Source organism: Bison bison, unplaced genomic scaffold (assembly GCF_000754665.1).
Source record: "Bison bison bison isolate TAMUID 2011002044 unplaced genomic scaffold, Bison_UMD1.0 scf7180017864285, whole genome shotgun sequence".
In the NCBI taxonomy this organism is placed as follows: Eukaryota; Metazoa; Chordata; class Mammalia; order Artiodactyla; family Bovidae; genus Bison; species Bison bison.
Genome location: NW_011494857.1, coordinates 192,374 through 211,614, shown reverse-complemented (window position 1 = coordinate 211,614; position 19,241 = coordinate 192,374). Strand labels below are relative to the sequence as shown.

The 19,241-nt window shown below is 48.1% G+C and overlaps 1 protein-coding gene across 1 annotated transcript in view; it reads right to left on the bottom strand.

The window, feature by feature from the left end:
* LOC104995709 (chromosome unknown open reading frame, human C19orf68) overlaps window positions 1–19,241 on the bottom strand; it is a 25,396-nt gene that overhangs the window by 2,536 nt on the left and 3,619 nt on the right. The window contains exons 3-5 of the mRNA XM_010849688.1: window positions 19,176–19,234; window positions 11,015–11,327; window positions 5–151 (exon numbers count right to left, since the gene is read on the bottom strand). Of these exons, the coding sequence (XP_010847990.1) occupies window positions 5–151; window positions 11,015–11,327; window positions 19,176–19,234 (519 nt within the window). The remainder of the gene's footprint in view (window positions 1–4; window positions 152–11,014; window positions 11,328–19,175; window positions 19,235–19,241) is intronic.

The window sequence follows — 19,241 nt, the reverse complement described above, 5'->3', positions numbered from 1 at the left end:
GGACCGCCAGCAGATCCAGCGCGCCTTGCAGCCCCGGCAGCCGGTCCACCAGAAGCATGCGTGGGAAGCGCCGCAGCAGCGCCCGGGTGCGTGACGTCAGGAAGAACACGGTCTCCACCACCGCCTGGTCCTCCACGAACACCAGCTTCACCTGCGGGCGTGGGAGGAGAGGCAGGGAGAGCTGTCAAGAGGCTCAGGGGTCGTCGCCCTGCCCACGATTCCCCCCCTCGGCGGGAATTGGGACTCCATCCATTCATTCATTGCTGCTGTTCTTGTTCAGTGCCCAAGTCGTGTCCCTGTCTTTGAGACCCCATGGACTGTAGCACTCCAGGCTTCCCTGTCCTTCACTATTTCCCGGAGTTTGCTCAAATTCGTGTCCATTGAGTCTGTGATGCTCTCCAACCATTCATTCATTCATCCGTTTGACCAGCAGGAGGCAGTGCAGGGGAATGGTTTAAAACCCGACTCCAGATTGTCTGGGGGCTTCCCAGGTGGAGCCACGGTAAAGAATCCACCTGCCAGTGCAGGAAACACAGGAGATGTGGGTTTCGATCCCTGGATGGGGAAGAGCCCCTGGAGTAGGAAATGGCAAACCACTCCAGTATTCTTGCCTGGCAAATTCCATGGACAGAGGATCCTGGCGGGCTACAGTCCATGGGGTCACACAGAACGGGACACGATTGAGACATTGAGCACACAGGCCAGATTGCCTGGATTTGCGATTCTGGCATTACCATCTAAGAGCTGTGTGGTTTTTGCCCACTAGCGTCTCTGAACCTCAGTTCCCCCTAATAGAAACTGGGTATTCATTCCTTCCTACACTCAAAGGCAGCTAGGGTAGTGGTTCTCAAAGTGTAAGTCCTGGATCAGCAGCATCAGCATCACCTATTGATTCTTTGACAGAAATGCATATTCCCAGGCCCTCTGCAGCCCCGTTGAGTCAGAAGTTCAGGGGGAGGGGCCCAGCAATCTGTCTTGACAAGCTCTCCCAGGGTTTCCAGGGCTTCCCTGGTGGCTCAGTGGTATAAGAATATGCCTGCAATGCAGGACACACGGGTTTGATCCCTGGGTTGGCAAGATCCCCTGGAGGAGGGCATGGCAACCCACTCTAGTATTCTTGCCTGGAGAATCCCATGGACAGAAGAGCCTGATGGGCTATAGTCCATGGGGTCACAAAGAGTCGGACACAACTGAAGCGACTGAGCACGCATGCATGCACCTGGGGTTCCCATGCATGCTCAAGTCTGAGAGCCACTGGTCTAGAATTCAAGGGCATAGACTGTGGGGCCAATTTGCCTGGCTTTGAGTCCCTGCACCACCACTTCCTAACCTTGTGACTCAGGCTCTCTGTGCCCAGCTTCCTCCTTAACCCCCTCGTTTCCGAGTTCCCCCTTCTGGGAAATGAAGAGTCATTCCTTCATGCATGGATGGTCAGGTTTAGCATAGCGTCTGGAGCCAGATGGCCTGAGCTGAGACCCTGGAGCCCCCACTTCCTGGCTGTGTGTAGCTTCTGGCCACTTCCCTGACCTCTATCATTTGCAAAATGATGATGATGAGAGTGTGACTAGGCAGATGAAATGAATGGAAGTATTTAGAACATCTCAGGGCACAAGTGGGTTTCCTTGGTGGCTCAGTGGTAAAGAATCCGCCTGCCAGTGCAGAAGATCCAGGTTCAATCTCTGAGTCAGGAAGATCCACTGGAGAAGGAAATGGCAACTCACTCCAGTATTCTTTCCTGGGAAATCCCATGGACAGAGGAGGCTGGCCAGTAGTCCATGGGGTCGCAAAGAGTCGGACATGACTTAGCGACTGAGCATGCATGCATGCAGCACTGACAAATAATATCACTATTATTCAACAATACTCACTCAATAACCAGTAAGTGCTCTTGAAGTGTTTCTTATTATCATAACTATCATCCATGCTTAAAGACCAGGTGCTCACAAAGGTCTTCTCTGAACACCCCATTTAAGCCAACACCCATCTCTCTCCAGCCACTTCTCTCCACACGTACCCCCTGAAGCGTGTTACATTTTTATTTGCTGTTTCGCTTGCTGCCTGTTTGCCCTCCCTAGGATGTCAGCATCACAAGGATACTGTTTCATTTCACTTTTGCAGCCCTTGGTGCTCTGAATGGCACCTGGCCTGAGCCACAGCTCAATACATCCCTAGTGAGTGAGTGAATGAATGCTAGTGTGTAGCAATTGCCACTATCTCTGGAGTGGAAGTTCAGGGAATGCTGGTTTTGAATCCTGGTTTCGAATCCACCATCCACTTTATAGCTCAGTCCCCAGCACTCAAGGCTGACTCTTAGCTCCTCTGTTTCTTCACCCTCCACATGCAGTTCACCCCCTAGGGACTTCCCTGGGGGCCCAGTGGCTAAGACTCCTTGCTCCCAATGCAAGGGGCATGGGTTCGATCTGTGGTCAGGGAACTAGATCCCACGTGCTACAACTAAGAGTTCACATGCCGCAACTAAAGATTCTTCTGTGTGCTGCAACGAAGACCTGGTGCAAGCAAATAAATGTATTTTTAAAAATTTGACCCATCCCCAAATCTAGCAGCAACCTTCAAAATAAGTCCAGGATCTGACCCCATCTCCCCACCCCTATGGCCACTGGTCAGAACCATCACCATCTCCCACCTGGATTACTGTAGCCACTTCCACTAGGCTCCCTGTCTCTCCCAGTCCCCCACAGAGCTGCCAGGGGGCATTTTCAAGATCAGATAACCCCCTCCTCTGCTTGAAAACCTTTCCCAGAAATTCCAATCACACTTCAAGTCAAATCCAGAGTTCACCCCACAGCTATCCAGCTGGATGATCAGGCTCTTGGACCTCATCTCCTGTCCCTTTTGTCTGCCTTGGCCTCAGCCACTCTGGCCTCATTATTTTTGCACGAAAGTCACTTAATGGGGTAGGGAGATTAGGGGCAATGAGCTTAGGTCCCCTCTACCAGGCAGGCAGCTAGGCTGTTTCAGCCAGGCCCTGCAGAGCTGACCCACACCTGAAGAATCAGGGTTGGAATATAAGTTAAGCATAGATCTCTCCACAAACTATTCTGCCATAATCTGACCTCATCCCTCAAAACGGGTTAAAAAGCAATGCACAGTTCTCCACTTTCAAAGTAAAAGAAAAAAACAAAAACAAACACCAAAACAGTAACAACAACAAAAAATTCTATTAAAAATAAAGCCTGCTGCTGCTGCTAAGTCGCTTCAGTCGTGTCCGACTCTGTGTGACCCCATAGATGGCAGCCCACCAGTCTCCCCTGTCCCTGGGATTCTCCAGGCAAGAACACTGGAGTGGGTTGCCATTTCCTTCTTCAATGCATGAAAGTGAAAACTGAAAGTGAAGTCGATCAGTCGTGTCTGACTCTTCGTGACCCCATGGACTGCAGCCTACCAGCCTCCTCTGTCCATGGGATTTTCCAGGCAAGAGTACTGGAGTGGGGTGCCATTGCCTTCTCCACTGAAAAGCCTAGCAGAGTCCCAAAAGAACACGGAAATTGCCTCCCCCACCCTAAAATTGTACATTCAGCATCTTAAGGAGTAGAGGCATTTGATACATTTTATGGAAAAGCCTAGTCGGCTTACCACTGAGCCAGTTACAGCACCACAATCAGTTTTTTCAACCGTCATTAATTTTTATACCTACCATTACTTTATGATTTAATTTATCCTAGCAGATGTTTCGATCTAGGACAGCTCTGTTCAATACAGTAGCAATTTACATTTAAATGAAGACTTAAAAAGATGTAAAGATTCACTTGCTCGGTCACACTGGTCATATTTCACTGCTCAGCAGCCGGGCGAGGTTAATGTCTACTCTGTGGGTTGGGGCCGACAGGACATTGCATCAACACAAAAAGTCTTATTCAATGGAGCTGGTGTAGAAACCAATGTAAAGATAAAAGTTGTCAGATGCTAACTAGACTTACTGAGGTGATCATTTCACAATATATACAAATATCAAAACCCTTATGGGGACTTCCCTGGTGGTCCAGGGGTTAAGAACCCACCTTGCAATGCAGGGGATGTGGGTTAGAACCCTGATTGGGAAACTAAGATCCCACATGTTTTGGAGCAACTAAGCCCAGCGCTGTAACTTCTGAGCCCGACACGCTCTGGAGTCTGGGCGCCACAACTAGAGAGTCATTATTCCCAAGGAAGATCTTGCATGCCATAGCGAAGACCAGACACAGCCAAGTAAGTAAATAAAAATAAGTAAATATTAAAAAAAACCCTTATGTTGTATACCTGAAACTAACAGAATGTTATATGTCAATTACATCTCAAAAAAAGAAAAAAAAAAGGATAAATGACAAGGTCCTACTGTATAGCACGGGCTTCCTGGGTGGCTCAGACGGTAAAGAATCCTCTTGCAATGCAGGAGACCTGGGTTAGAGCCCTGGGTTGGGAAGATCCCCTGGAGGAGGGCATGGCAACCCACTCCAGTATTCTTGCCTGGAGAATCCGCATGGACAGAGGAGCCTGGTGGGCTACAATCCATGGGATCGCAAAGAGTCAGACACGCTGAGTGACTAAGCACAGCACTGAATAGCACAGGAAACTATTCAGTATCCTGTGACAAACCATAATGGAAATAATGGGGAAAAGAACGTATATGCTTGTACAACTGAATCACTTTGCTGTACAGCAGAAAGTAACACAGCATTGCAAATCAACTATACTTCTGTTACAAAACAGAAACGAAAAGAAAATATTAATAGATATAACGGGTTAAAAAAAACCTCCAGAACAACTTTACATGTGTCCACTGTAGTAAGTAAGCTTCTTATCTTTTTCTCCTTGTGAAAAGGAATAAGAGAAAAGCAAACAGAGCAAAGGGCTTCCCAGGTGGCACTAGAGGTAAAGAACCCGCCTGCCAATGCCGGAGACGTAAGAGACGTCAGTTTGATACCTGGGTTGAGAGGATCCCCTGGAGGGGGGCACGGCAACCCATTCCAGTATTCTTGCCTGGAGAATCCCATGGATAGTGAAGCCTGGCGGGCTACCAGTCCATGGGGTGGCAAAGAGTCAGACATGACTGAAGAGAAGCGACTTAATACACATATGCAAACTGCTGGGAAAAACTATCTCCACAGTTCTGCGGCATTAACTCTTTCAACTCCCACAACAATCCTGAACATCAGGGCCTGTTACTACCATCCCATTTTTCACATGGGGAAACTGAGGCACAGAGCAGTTCAGTTGCTTGTCTGGGGTCACACAGGTAGTAAGCAGCAGAGCTGGGATTTGAACTCAGGCATTTTGGGCCCAGGGTCCATGCTTCTGACCATTAGACCCTTCACAGAAGTGATCGGGCCTGCCTCCCAGGCTTCCAGGGTGAGGTGCATGGTGGATGGTAGGGCACAAGGGTGGATGGAGTGGCCGGGGGAGGAGCAGCTGGGAGGATGGGAATGAGCGTGGGTACCATCTCAGACCCACAGATCGGTGGCCCTGGGCTGCAACATCCGTAGACCAGATTCCACATCAGAATGTGATGTGAATATTGGAAACCATACCACTTAACACTCCCCACCACACATCTTCCTATATTCAGGCACACAGCCTCCTTTTTCACATGCACAGAATAACAGAATAACATGTGGACAGTGTCCAGACTGTCCCCACCTCCCCAAAAATATGAAGGAATAAAAATAATAGCTAAATAGCCAAATCATATAGGGCTTCCAACTTTCTGGGCACTGTTCCTTACACACACACACACACACACACACACCCCTACAAAAACAACAACCCTAAACCCTATGAAAGTGTTAGTTGCTCACTCATGCTCGACTCTTTGCGGCCTCATGGACTGCAGCCTGCCAGGCTCCTTGGTCCATGGGATTCTCCAGGCAAGAATACTGGAGTGGGCAGCCATTCCCTTCTCCAGGGGAATCTTCCTGATCCAGAGATCAAACCCAGGTCTCCCACATTGCAGGCAGATTCTTTATGGTCTGAGCCACCAGACCCTAAACCAAGCCCCCAAACCCTATGAAGTAGTATCTTTGATTATCTCCATTCTACAGATGATCAAACCAAGGTCCAAAGAGGTTGTGTATTAATAACTTGTGTTCACAACTTACTGGATGTTCCCCAGCCAGGAAATGGTTCAGCTAGAATGTATATCACGTTTTTAGTGTATGTCCACATAAAAGCAAATTTCTAGCTGTTACCATATCACTCCCCGAATGACTAGCCTGATGTAAAAAACAGGACACAGAGAAGATTCGCTTTGGGAGCCAACAAGAGGTAGAAAGGCTGAGACTGAGCTGTGAGAGACCAGGGGTTGTCTGGTCTGAACCAGGGCACCAGCTCCAGGTTCAGATAGGGCTCTGGGATACCCTCGGTGAAACGGCTCTGTAAGCCTATGGTTGTCTTTTTTTACCCTCCAGCCAGCCAAGTGGTTGGAGTTTTCTCAGGGGGATTTGAGCGGCCCCAGGGGAAGAACAAAAGATGCTAACGTCTGGCAGGTCCCAGCATACAAAGCAAGATGCAGAAAAGTGGGTGTGATGCGCTGCCTTGCTGGGGGAGGGGGGAGGGCAAAGAAGATTAAAAAGAAACACATGCAAATGTTATCTGTGCAGAGAGCTGTGCCGTTCCGTTCAGAAGCCACTAGCCACATGGGGCTACTGAAATTTCCGTTCGTGTAATTCAGTGAAGAATTCAAGGGATTTCCCTGGCAGCGCAGTGGTTAAGACTCCACACTTCCACTCCAGCAGGGCATGTATTGGTTCCTTGGTGGGGGAACTAAGGTCCTGCAAGTCTCAACTTAAAAATCCGGCACAGCACAGCCAAATAAAATAAAATAATTCAGTTCCTCAGTCAGACTGGCCATATTTCAAGCACTCAATAGCCACATGAGCTAGCCTACTGGACAGCAAGACACAAATCATTTCTAGCATCACAGAAAGTTCTGTGGGACAGCGCTGGGCTATAAAACAGAAAGATAGAAATGATGGATAAGCCACTGAATACTCCAGAAGCCTCTGAGGAGGAGCCCCGAGGGACAGGATATGTCAAGGGGACTTGTCACTACATACCCTTCGTACCTCTTGAATTTAGGACCATGTGACCGTCTTACATATTCAAAACACCAGTATTTAAATTTTTTTTTTAAAAGGAAGAGCCCTTTCACTAGTCTGTGTCTTGGTTTTCTAGAACTTCTTCATTTCTTTCAAAAGTATTAAGGCAAGTCGACATATAATCCTGCAATCCCACTCCTGGGCATATATCCAAAGAAAACTCTTAATTTGAAGAGACACATGCAGCCCAAGTTCACAGCCGCACTATTCACAAGAGCCAAGACATGGAAGCAACCTAAGTGTCCATGGACAGAAGATGAATGGACAAAGATGTGGGGTGTGTGTGTGTGTGTGTGTGTGTGTGTGTGTGTGTAATGTGGTTCCCAGGTGGCACCAGTGGTAAAGAACCTGCCTGCCAATGCAGGTAGACATAATATACCCAGGTTCAATCCCTGGGTTGGGAAGACCCCCTGGAGGAGACCACAGCAACCCACTCCAGTGTTCTTGCCTGGAGAATCCCATGGACAGAGGAGCCTGGAAGGCTACAGTCCATAGGGTGGGAAAGAGTCGGACACGACAAAGCGACTTAGCGTATACACACACACACACACACACACACACACACACCGGAACACTACTCAGCCACGAAAAAGAAGGAAGTAACGCCATTTGTAGCGTCACAGATGGACCTAGAGATTATCATCCTAAGTGAAGTAAGCCAGACAGAGAAAGACAAATATCCTATGATAATGCTTATATGTGGAATCTGAAAAAAGTATACAAACGAACTTATTCACACAACAGTCATAAACTCAAAGACTTAGAAACGAAAAGATTTATGGTTATCAAAGGGAAAAGGCAGGGGCAGGGATAAACTAAGAGCTTGGGATGAACATATACACGCCGTGCTGTGCTGTGCTTAGTCGCTCAGTCGTGTCTGACTGCGACACCATGGACTGTAGCCCACCAGGCTCCTCTGTCCATGGGGATTCTCCAGGTAAGAATACTGGAGTGGGTTGCCATGCTCTCTTCCAGGAACATATACACATTACTATATGTAATAGATAAGCACCAAAGTTGAGTATAGAACAGGGAACTAAACTCAACATTTTGTGATAACCGATAAGGAAAAAGAATAGATGTATATATATGCATAACAGAATCACTTTGCTGTATACTTGAAACTAACACAACACTGTAAATCAACTATACTTCAATTGAAAAAAATTAAGGCAGGGCAAGTCACAGACCCAGGACCAACTTCAGTTGAGGCTGGATTTCATGACAGCCTCCAGACTGGGAGCTAGAAGGATGATCCACTGACTTTGGAGTCTTTCCAATATGAACATGCTGCTTCTTGCAGGGGTGAGCCTACTCAGGGTGTTTCCAGGGAAGAGCTGGAACTGACAAGGAAGCGCAGGAACCTCATTTTCAAACTGAGGAATATACAGAGTGGTAAAGAGCATGTCCTTGGATCCAGACTGTGTGGGTCTGAAGTCCAGCTCTGTCGCTAAGTAGCGGTGTGACCTCCAGCCAGTTACTTGCCCTCTCTGTGCTTCAGTTTCCTTATTTGCCAAATGAAAATGAGAATGGTGGACTCCTTCCTTGTAGTGTGCTGGTGAGATTTGAAACAAATCACCATTTATAAAGCACTTAGGGCAGTGCCCGCAACATAGTAAGTGCCCGATAAACGTTAGTGAAATTGTCAATATTATGTGTGGATAGGGGGCTGGGTGTGAAAGAGGGCTTGTTACTGGGCATGAGGTGGAGATGGGAAGAGTGCTTGGACTTGATTCTAGAGAGTGGGTTTGTTACTGGGAAGGGTTAATTTTGACTCCTTGCTGTTTCTATGGCTTTAACCCTCGTGGTTTTTGTGTGTGTGTGTGTGTGTGTGCTGTTTTTGTTGTTATAATCATACATGATGGCCTGCCTCAGAGAACCCTGCCCCCTCTGCCTGACCCTTAAGCTAAAGTGCCTTTGTTTAGCTCACAGGGAGATAATCTGACCCTACCCACCTATGAATGATTGTAAAGAAAAACTAACACATTCCCCTGCCTGAGACTTGCCATTCTAGGAGGTATTTTCAAAAATTAAATGGTCTTTTTAACTTGTTTTCTCACCTCCCTCCATCTCCTATCCATAAAAGAACCTGGCATCCAGGCCCTGAGAATGTTACTGAGTCCAAGCTCGTTCTCCTCGCTGCACAATAGGCCAATGAATCTGAGAGACGAGGTGAGGTCTCTCGGAAGGCAAGGAAGACACTTTAATCGGGGAGCTGGCAGACCGAGAAGATGGCAGGCTAGCACCTCAAAATAACCATCTTATTGGGGTCTGGACGCCAGGTTGTTTTATAGATCAGAGAGAAAGAGGCAATGAGGAACTAAAGTCAAAAGGCAGAACAGAGAGGGAGATGCAGTGGGGAAGTAAAGTGAAAGGGTCTTCAGTCTTGCAAAACATCTCCAAGGGAATGTCCAACCTTCAGAAGGGGTGTGTTACTCTCTTCTATTCACAGGGGGGCAAGCACAAACTATCTCTCCAGGAGACGAACAAAGGAACTTTAGTTTACAGTCAAGCAGAGGGGCAGGGTCCTCCCAGGCAAGCCCTTGAGTATGATTATAATAATAAAAGCAAGTCAAAGAAACAGTTTCCAACATGGAGTCAGAACTGGCTTCCTCCCGGCAACAAGAAGATAGTTATTTTGAGACGTTAGTCTGCCATCTTCTGGGTCAGCTGGCTTTCTGCATAAAGTCATATTCCTTCCTTCAACACCTCGGCCCTTGGATTTATTGGCCTCTCGTGCAGCAAGCAGAGTGAGCTTGGAGCTGGTAACAGGTTCACACCTCATCTTTATCCTGAGTCGGGACCTTTTCCATGCATGAAAGCACAGCCAGAAGGAGAAAGGAGAAACCAATTTTCTCTCCTCCCTCCTTCTCTTCTTCCCTCCCTTCCTTCCTTCTTTCCCTTTAAATCCTCCCTGGCTCTGAAGTCAGATCAAACCAGCAGAAAGATTCCTCACAGAGGAGCAGTATTCTCGCCATTCTTCCAGCACCCGGATCTCCCCCCAGCCTCAGAGCCTCTACAATGACTCTTCCCTCTGCCTGGAATCCATTTCCTTTCAAAGACAAAATGATTGGGGGGCGGGGGTTCCCTCCCTCCAGTCTGTCTCCTCAGCTTCACCATCATGTCCTCATAGAGGCCTTCCCTGACCACTCACATTAAAATAGCACCCTTACAACGGGCCCTGTCCACACTCTTGCCCTATTCTCCTTTAGGATTCTTCCCCTACCCCTCCAACCCCCATTCATCTCATTATATCATGGCGTACCCTCCCTACTAAGATGTGATCTGGTTGACCGGGGTGTTTTTACTTTGTGAATACTCATCAAATTCCATACTTATCATTTTTGCATTTTCTATTTGTGTAGTTCAGTTAAAAAAAAATTTTTAATAGCACCGTCCATCACTCTGGATACTTTTCTACCTAGCCCCAACTCTATTGACCTGATACCACATTTGGACATGCCTATCTGTGGTTTCTCCCGCGACCACTGCACGGTAGCAGTAGCCAATCACCACAGGTGGCTATTTAAATTTCAATTCGTGAAAACGAAGTAATATTTAAAAATTGGGTTCCTCAGTCCGACTGGCCACATGACAAGCACGCAACAACCACATGTGGTTGTGGGGCTAACATAGTGGGCGGCGTGGGATCATAAGGCATTCCCATCCCGGCAGAAAGTTCTACTGCAGGGCGCGGCCCTAGAGGATGAGTTCTCTGAGGGACTGTGTGTGTCTTGCTGGCGGCCGCCTCTCACCCCCATCCCATGCCTCCATAAGTGCTGAATGAATGTGGAAAGGAATGAATGAAAGGCGAGAATGATGAATGGGAGGATGGATGAATGGATGAAATGAAAGACTCGCGAGACTTGGGCGTGGCTCTCCCCCGTACCCCTGCTCCCCGCCTGCCTCTCGCGAGACCCCACCTTGGCCTCGGGGTCGGTGCGGAAGAGCCCTTCGAGAACGTGCAGAGCGTCCAGAACGCCGTGGTCGCGGCCCTTGCAGTAGGAGAGCAGGCGGCGCACGTCGGCCGGGGCCACGAACTGCTTGGAGATCTTGTTGGTGGTGCGCACAGGTAGGCAGGCGTTGGCCAGCAGGTGGCCCGGGCGGAAGTAGTAGGCAAACTCGAGCGGGCAGGCCGGGTGCGAGTGGGTCAGCTGGCACTCCGTCACCACGAGGCGGTCCCGCAGCGGACTCAACTTGACGATGATGAAGGCCGGGCAGCCAGGCTGGGGGGGCCTGCGGAAGGAAGGATCACGGCCGCCAGTCACATCCCCCCACTGCCCGCCCTCTTCTGCCTTCTCTCTCTCTCCTTTATTCTTAGGTTTTAACATTAAGAATTGTTTGAAGTGGGGGAAGGGATCCATTCATTATGAGTTCCGGATTAAAACATACACACTACTAAAATAAAATAAACACACTACTATATAGAAACTAGATAACCAACAAGGACCTACTGTATGTGCAGGGACCTATACTCAATACCCTGTCATAACCCACAATGGAAACGAATCTAAAAAGAATATATGTCTTAACTGAATCGCTTTGCTGCACACCCGAAACTGACACAACATTGTTAATCAACTCTCAGTAAAATTGTTTTAAAAAGAATTGTTTTGAGCACAGAGAAGAGTAGAGGGCCTTAAGAATATGCTGGCTGTGTGACCTTGGGCAGGTTGCTTCAGGTCTCTGAGCCTCAGTTTCCTCTTAAAAGGGAGGTGACAATCATCACGTTTCTCATAGGGTTGTTGTGAGGATTAAAAGAGTTGCTACCTGGAAAGTACTGGAAAACAGTGTCTGGAACATGGGGGAGGGCTGTATGTGTGCTAGAGTTCTGTATCCACCACCGCCAGTTCTATTAAAAGTGAATGCATGGTTTATCATACTTACCTTAATCAATTTGAAGAAATAAAATGTTTCATATACTCCTATATCCCCTTCTGACTTAGCAATAACAACATTGCAAGCCGAGGCCTTCTGTGAACTCTGTCTCAACTAAATCCCCTCCCTCCTTCTGCCCCCAGAGGTAGCCACTTCCAAAAGGGGGTACTGAGCATTCCCACATGTGTTTTTATGTATTCATAAGCAATGAAAATGATGTTACAAGGTTTCAAAACTTTGTATACATAAAAAGGTGCTCAAACTGATGAGGTATCAAAGGAACACAAAGCCTTACGGTGAGATATCTGTATTATATACAGATGTAGACACAGATATGGTAGAATATTACTCAGCCATAAAAATGAAATAATGCCATTTGCAGCAATACGAATGTACTTAGAGACTACCATACCAAGTGATTTTAAGTCAAAGACAGATATATGATACTGCTTATACATGGAACTGAAAAAAATGACACAAATAAACTTACAAAACAGACTCAAAGACATATAAAACAAACTTATGGCTACCAAAGGGGGAAGGGGTGGGATAAATTAGAAGTTTGGGATTAAAATATACACACTTCTATATATAAAATGGGCTTCCCTGTTGGCTCAGTGGTAAAGTACCTGCCTACAATGCAGGACACATGGGTTTGATCCCTGGGTCGGGAAGATCCCCTGGAGGAGGGCATGGCAACCCACTCCAGTATTCTTGCCTGGGAAATCCCATGGACAGAGGAGCCTGGGGGGCTATGGTCCATAGTGTCGCAAAGAGTCAGACACGACTGAAGCAACTTTGCACGCATGCTTACACACAAAGATAGTCACATCTTAGTTGAAGGAGCCATGCAAATGTTATTGTACAGGGCAAACAGACTTTTGCAAATATGATTAAATTCGGATTTGAGGTGAGGAGATGATACTGGGTTATCCAGACGGGCCCAGTGGAATCACAAGGGTCCTTAAATAAGGGGAAAAAGGAAAGAGGAGCATCAAAGTCAGAGACAGATTGAAAGATGCTATGCTGTTGGCTTTGAAAATGGAGGAGGAGGCTGCAAACCAAGGAATGGGGGTGGGCTCTAGAAGCTGGAAAAGGCAACGAAACAGATTCTCCCCTGCAGCCTCCCGAAGAAGCACAACCCTGCAGACAACTTGATTTAGCCCACTGAGACCCGTGTTGGACTTCTGACCTTCAGCAGCGTGAGATCACACATCTGTATGATGTGTGTGGTAAGCCACGATGTTTGTGGTAATTTGTTGCAGCAGCAACTAGAAACTAATACAAGCATCACACTCTATATAACCTTTTGTAGCTTGCTTTTTCACTCGTTAGCTCTCCAAGACTTTCTGTTTCATTGTTTGCTGCCTAATATTCCACTCCACAACTATGCCAACTGTTAGGTTGTCTCCAGTTCTCCCTTACAGACAACACGTGAGCTAACATGCCCTTATACATCTCTATGTGCGTGAGCAAAAGCCTGTCTCAGACAGTAGTTTTCAAACTGCAGGGCATGGCCCATCACCTGGCATCAACTTAGGGAATGACATCCAGCACGGTGAAAAAGAGAATGCTGCTGCTAAGTCACTTCAGTCGTGTCCGACTCTGCGTGACCCCATAGACGGCAGCCCACCAGGCTCCCCCGTCCCTGGGACTCTCCAGGCAAGAACACTGGAGTGGGTTGCCATTTCCTTCTCCAATGTATGAAAGTGAAAAGTGAAAGTGAAGTCGCTCAGTCGTCTCCGACTCTTAGCGACCCCATGGACTGCAGCCCATCAGGCTCCTCCGTCCATGGGATTTTCCAGGCAAGAGTACTGGAGTGGGGTGCGGGAAAAGAAAACCAGAGTACAAAAAGAAAAAAATCAGAGTATATATTTCTCTGATAATGTTTAAATTGACATCTGTTGTCCGAAAGGGGGACTGTGTTTCTCCATGGGGAGGTGAGATTGGCATTTTTTGGTAGATTTCACATTTATAGAGCAGGGGTCAGCAAACTTACAGGTCCTGTTGCTATACCATAGACACAGCCATGGATGATATGTAATTGAATGGGTGTGTCTGTGTGTCAATAAAACTTTATTTACAATGATGAGCTGCAGGTTACACTTGGCCCCAGGGCTCCTAGTGTGCCAACCCTTCTAACATAGACCATCTGGGGTCTGGTAGAGTTAAGAAGGCTTCCGGGTGGTAAATGCCAGTAGCATACCCCAGCCCCTAAAGGCTCCCACATTCTTTCTAAACAGTCCTTGAGGAGGGTGATCCTTCTCAGGATCCACCTGAGAAACCTTCAGTCTAAATACTTGGAATTGTCTCTGTTAAATCAGAGACAATTCTTTTTTTCCCTTTATGCACAAAGTAAAACCCAAGAGTTTAACAGATTTTAAAAATCCACAAAAAGCATTTGAGACTTTTTGCTTAAAGTAACAGAAAGAATGCAAATTTAGAAAAATCTTCAGTGTACAAATCATTCTAAATAGAAGAAAAATGTGAAGCCGCTCTGAGGGGCTTCCCTGGTGGCTCAGATGGTGAAGAATCTATCTGCAATGTGGGAGACCTGGGTTTGATCCCTGGGTTGCGAAGATCCTCTGGAGGAGGGCATCGCAACCCATTCCAGTATTCTTGCCTGGAGAATCCCCATGGACAGAGGAGTCTGGTGGGCTACAGTCCATGGGGTCGCAAACAGTCAGACATGACTGAGTGACTAAGCACAGCACAGTGGAGCTGCCACGATGGTATCAGATGAAGCTCAAGAGAATTTCCAACATGCAGCCATTTCTGATCTAAGCAAATGACAAGTTCATGGGGTTCTACCCCATACATTTATCTAGAAAAATTCATGGGCTTTCTTTCTGGTCTGACCTCTTTGGGCCTGGGTGTTTCAGCCTCTAGAACAAGCCCCAACTCCAGGGGAAGCCATGCATCCAGAAGAATGGACGTACCAGAGGATGGCACGTGCCCTCTATGGGGTCCCAGGATGTCACACAATGGTCTATGGCAGCCTCCACATGCCACTTCTCTCCATCTAACTGGGGGAACAATACCGCAAGCCCCTCTCACTGTCAGCTCCACATGGGCAGGAATTTTAGTCTGTTTTGTCTACTGCTGGATCTTCAACACCTAGAACAGCTCCAGCCCCTGGGAGGTGCTCAGTAAATATATGAGTGAATGACTATATGCCACTGTCTGAACCCCAGACACTTACTACTCATCCCACCGAAATCACCCACCACCAAGTCCTGCCTATCACACCTTCTAAACTCTCCAAACCATTCATTTTTCCCCCCCATTTCAATTGCAACCAACCTACCATAAGTTCTTTCCCTCTTCATGTAACATCCTTCTCCCTTCTTTTCATCTAGATAACTCCTACTTATCCTTCACAACTCAGAGCCAGCACCACCTCCTCCAGGAAGCCCTCCCTGACCATCCCTGGGCAGATTCCATCACAATACTGGCGTGATGATTTGATTGATGCACATCTGCAATGAATGCTCCCCACTGAAATCACAGCACCTAAGACACACACACCCTGCATATAGTAGATGCTCAATACAAACCTCTTGATGAAACGAACAAATGCATGGTACCTAGGACCAAAATATCCTTAGGGTGTTAGCACATTGAACTCTCACATTAAAATGATCCATGATTGAAATAAAGATGAGAGGGAGATAGGATGGTAATTAAAAGCCTGGGTTTTGTGGTCAAATTGTGTGGGTCTAAATTCTGGTTTTCCCTCTTAGCAGCTGTGTTATTTTGGGAAAGTCTTTTTAACCTCTCTGTGCCTCAGTTTTCTCATCTGGAAATAGGGGCTAATAATAATACTGACCTTGCAGGGTTGTTGAGAGGATTCAGTGAGATGATTAAAATACATGGTGAGAAAGGGGGCAGACATCTAATAAACAGTTAATTAAAAAGTAGCTGCTGTTTTCAAACATCTTTTTTTCTTCTAAAAGTACCTTCCTAGGACTTCCCTGGTGGTCCAGTGGTGAGGACTCTGCACTTTTGCTGTCCAGGGTGCAGGTTCCACCCCTGGTTGGGGAACTAAGATCCTGCAAGTCTTGCCGTCAAAAAAAAGTACCGCCGCTGTGTTCTGCACTCCACTCACAGGATTCTTCTGGATCTTTCAGGTTCTCAAGATGTTTATGCTTTCAAAGGCTGGTGTGTGTTGGGAAAGGTTGAGAGTTCTCTTCTAAAGAGGGGAGTGCTGTGACAGCTGGGAAAAGTGGGGGAGATACATACACCAGTGGCGATTTGGGGGTTACTGTGCAACCTCCAGGAAAGGATGGGCTAGAAAGATGGCCCATTTGTGTGTTCCCCGAACCCTCAGCCCCAGCCGCCTCTCTGGCCTCTGGTTTCCCGCCTCTAGTCCATTCCCTGTCAGGCCCCAGAGGATCTTCCTACCCCCAGAGCTGACCCTGCTCACAGCCCCGGGGAGCACCAGGATGAAGTCCCAGCTCTTGAACTCATCCCTGCAGGTCTAGGCCTGACACCATTCCAGGCATGTCTCCTGGCCTTTCTCATGAACTCATTCCCGACTCTGTCCTTGGTCCCTGGACTGTGACACTGGAGAGGCCCTGCCTGAGCAGCTGGAGGGAATACAGGGGCTCAGAAGTGATGGGCCCCCACATCCTCAGCCACCAGTTCATCAATCACCTCCAGTCCCAGGCTCTGCATCCCGGGACCATCCCACTGTCCACCCAGTCACCAGGCCCAGCCCAAGGCATGGTCCTCACCCCCTTGCTGGCCTGTCACTCCCTCCCATCCCTCCTGCCCCCTGGGTCCCTCTGAAATGTGTAGAGGGACAGTGCCTGCATGTAGTATGTGCCATGTGTTTGTTAAGTCACATACATACATAACACAAACATATAGAGAAATACCACCTACGGTCACCTCTTCCAGGCAGCCTTCCAGATCTACCCTGGGAACTTGGTACAGCTGATCATTCCTCTTTTATCCTCCTCCATCTTTCTCTCTCTCTTTTTCTTTTTTGTTGTTGTTGTGGCATTTTGTTTGGTCGCTAAGTCGTGTCCAACTCTTTTGCGATCCCGTGGACTGTAGCCCGCCAGGCTCCTCTGTCTATGGGATTCTCAGGCAAGAATACTAGAGTGGGTTTCCATTTCCTTCCCCAGGGGATCTTCCTGACCCAGGGATGGAACCTGTGTCTCGGCATTGGCAGGCGGATTTTTCACCACTGAGGCACTAGGGAAGCCCGTCTTTTTCATTACTTTGGGCCATCTTTGAGGGGTGGTGGCCTTTGTCTCCTCCATTAGATGCCTGAGCTGCTCAAGGGCAGACATCAGCTCTCTGGGTTCCACACACCCTATGAACAGCATGAATACGGTAGGGGCTCAGTAAGTGTCTGTTGTTTTGAATTGGGTTCTGTTAACAAGGAGAAAAAGCAAAAACAAGGAGAGATTCCAGATTGGGCCTGAGCTCCCCACAAGCTCTCATGTTCTAGGTACCTGGGTGATAATGAGTGTTTGATACTGTTCTACTTCTAGCTCTCCAAGTCTGTTTCTAGAATAAGCAGTGGGTAAGCTACTGAGAATTGTAATCCTCACAATAAATGCTTAATGAGCTCTGAATGAGAACTGTAGTTACTAAGCAATCACCTAGGCCCCCTTTTGAATGATCTCAATCTATCCACTCATTGAATCCTCACAAAACCTACTGATCAATACTATCGTGTGTGTATGCGTGCCAAGTTGCTCCACTCATCTTCGATTCTTTGTGACCCTATGGACTCTAGCCCTCCAGGGTCCTCTGCCCATGGGATTCTCCAGGCAAGAATACTGGAGTGGGTTGCCCTGCTCTCCTCCAGGGGATCTTCCTGACCCAGGGATTGAACCAGCGTCTCCTGTATCTCTTGCATTGCAGGTGGATTCTTTACCACTGAGCCAACTGGGAAGCCCATTAATATATTACTTCTCCCATCTTCCCAGGGAGGTAACTGAGGCCCAGAAAGGGGATGTCACGAGCTCAGCGTCATGGGCTGATGAGCAGTAGAGCTGTGGTGGGCCCCAGGCTGCCAGCTTCCTTCTCTGTGCATGTGACTCCTGTAACAGTTCTTATGTATTGAGCTGCCCCGTGTTCCAGGCACTGGAAAGCCGCCTTCCTGCTCACAGTAACCTTACAACAGCCCTTTCCATAGATGAGAAAACTGAGGCTTGGAGGTGTGAAGTTCGCCGCCCAAAGAGACCCACCCAGGAAGTGGTGGAGCCGGTCTCAAGCAGCATAGGCAGAGCCTGTGTTCTTCAGCGAACCCCTCTGTCCCTGACTCCCCAACCAAGGGTCTCCAACTCATACACGGACAAGGGCCAGACAGACAAAGGAAGTGGCAGAGGAGGAGGTGGCAGAGAGTGGTGGGGTCTGTGGCAAACCTGAGTGCCAAAGCCCCCTCTGATTGGGGTGGCTGCCTGCCACATGGGAACAATGTCTCAGCCTCCTCCCGAGTTGCAAGGGAGGCTGGAAACCCAACATTGTAAGGAGAATGTGCAGGGTTTAAAACTAGGGTAAGTTAAAATACCCCTGGCCACTTGGTTGTGTCTCCTAGCCCTCCTGGATTCCTCAAGCCCTCTGAAGCATTACAGTTAGAGGGAACTGTTATCTGTGAGCTTGTTCATATCATGTTACTCTTCTGTCCCTTCTGAAAGCAGAAGGGCTGGGAATTTGTCTGTCTTGCTAACCCCCACCCCAACTCCCCCCAAGTGAAATATCCCTAGCTTCTGGCAGGGGACCTGGCCTTGGATTTACTGAATGCAATGATTTTTTTTGGGGGGGGGGGATCTATTTTTGTCCTATGGCTTTCTCTGCAGCTAGCCTCTTCATATAGGTGTCCTAAATCTGGGCTCTCACATGTTTTTCTGGCTGGCTGGTGTTTTTGGCGCCATGTCTCCATGTTTTTGGAATTTTCTTTTTTAATGTCTCTTGGGTGTGTGTGTGTCTGTCTCGCTCTGTGCCTCTCCACGGGTCTCTTAGAAAATCTCTAAGTGGAGGCCGCACTTTGCAAGTGGCTCTCCATCCCTCCAGCAAACTGCCTCTGTCTCAGTTTTAGTCTGAGCCTTGACCCTTTAGTCTCTCTTCAAGGTTTAGCGGTTTCAGTTGACATCTCTGCCCTCCCGGTCTCCCGGGTGCGGGCTCGCTGCTTTCCCCTCCCCCGGGACGCACACCACCCCTCGCCAGCCCCCAGCCCGGCTCACGCACCCCACGGCGGGCCGGCTGGGCGCGCGCACGTCCTTGCACACCAGCCGCACGTAGCTGTACTTGAGC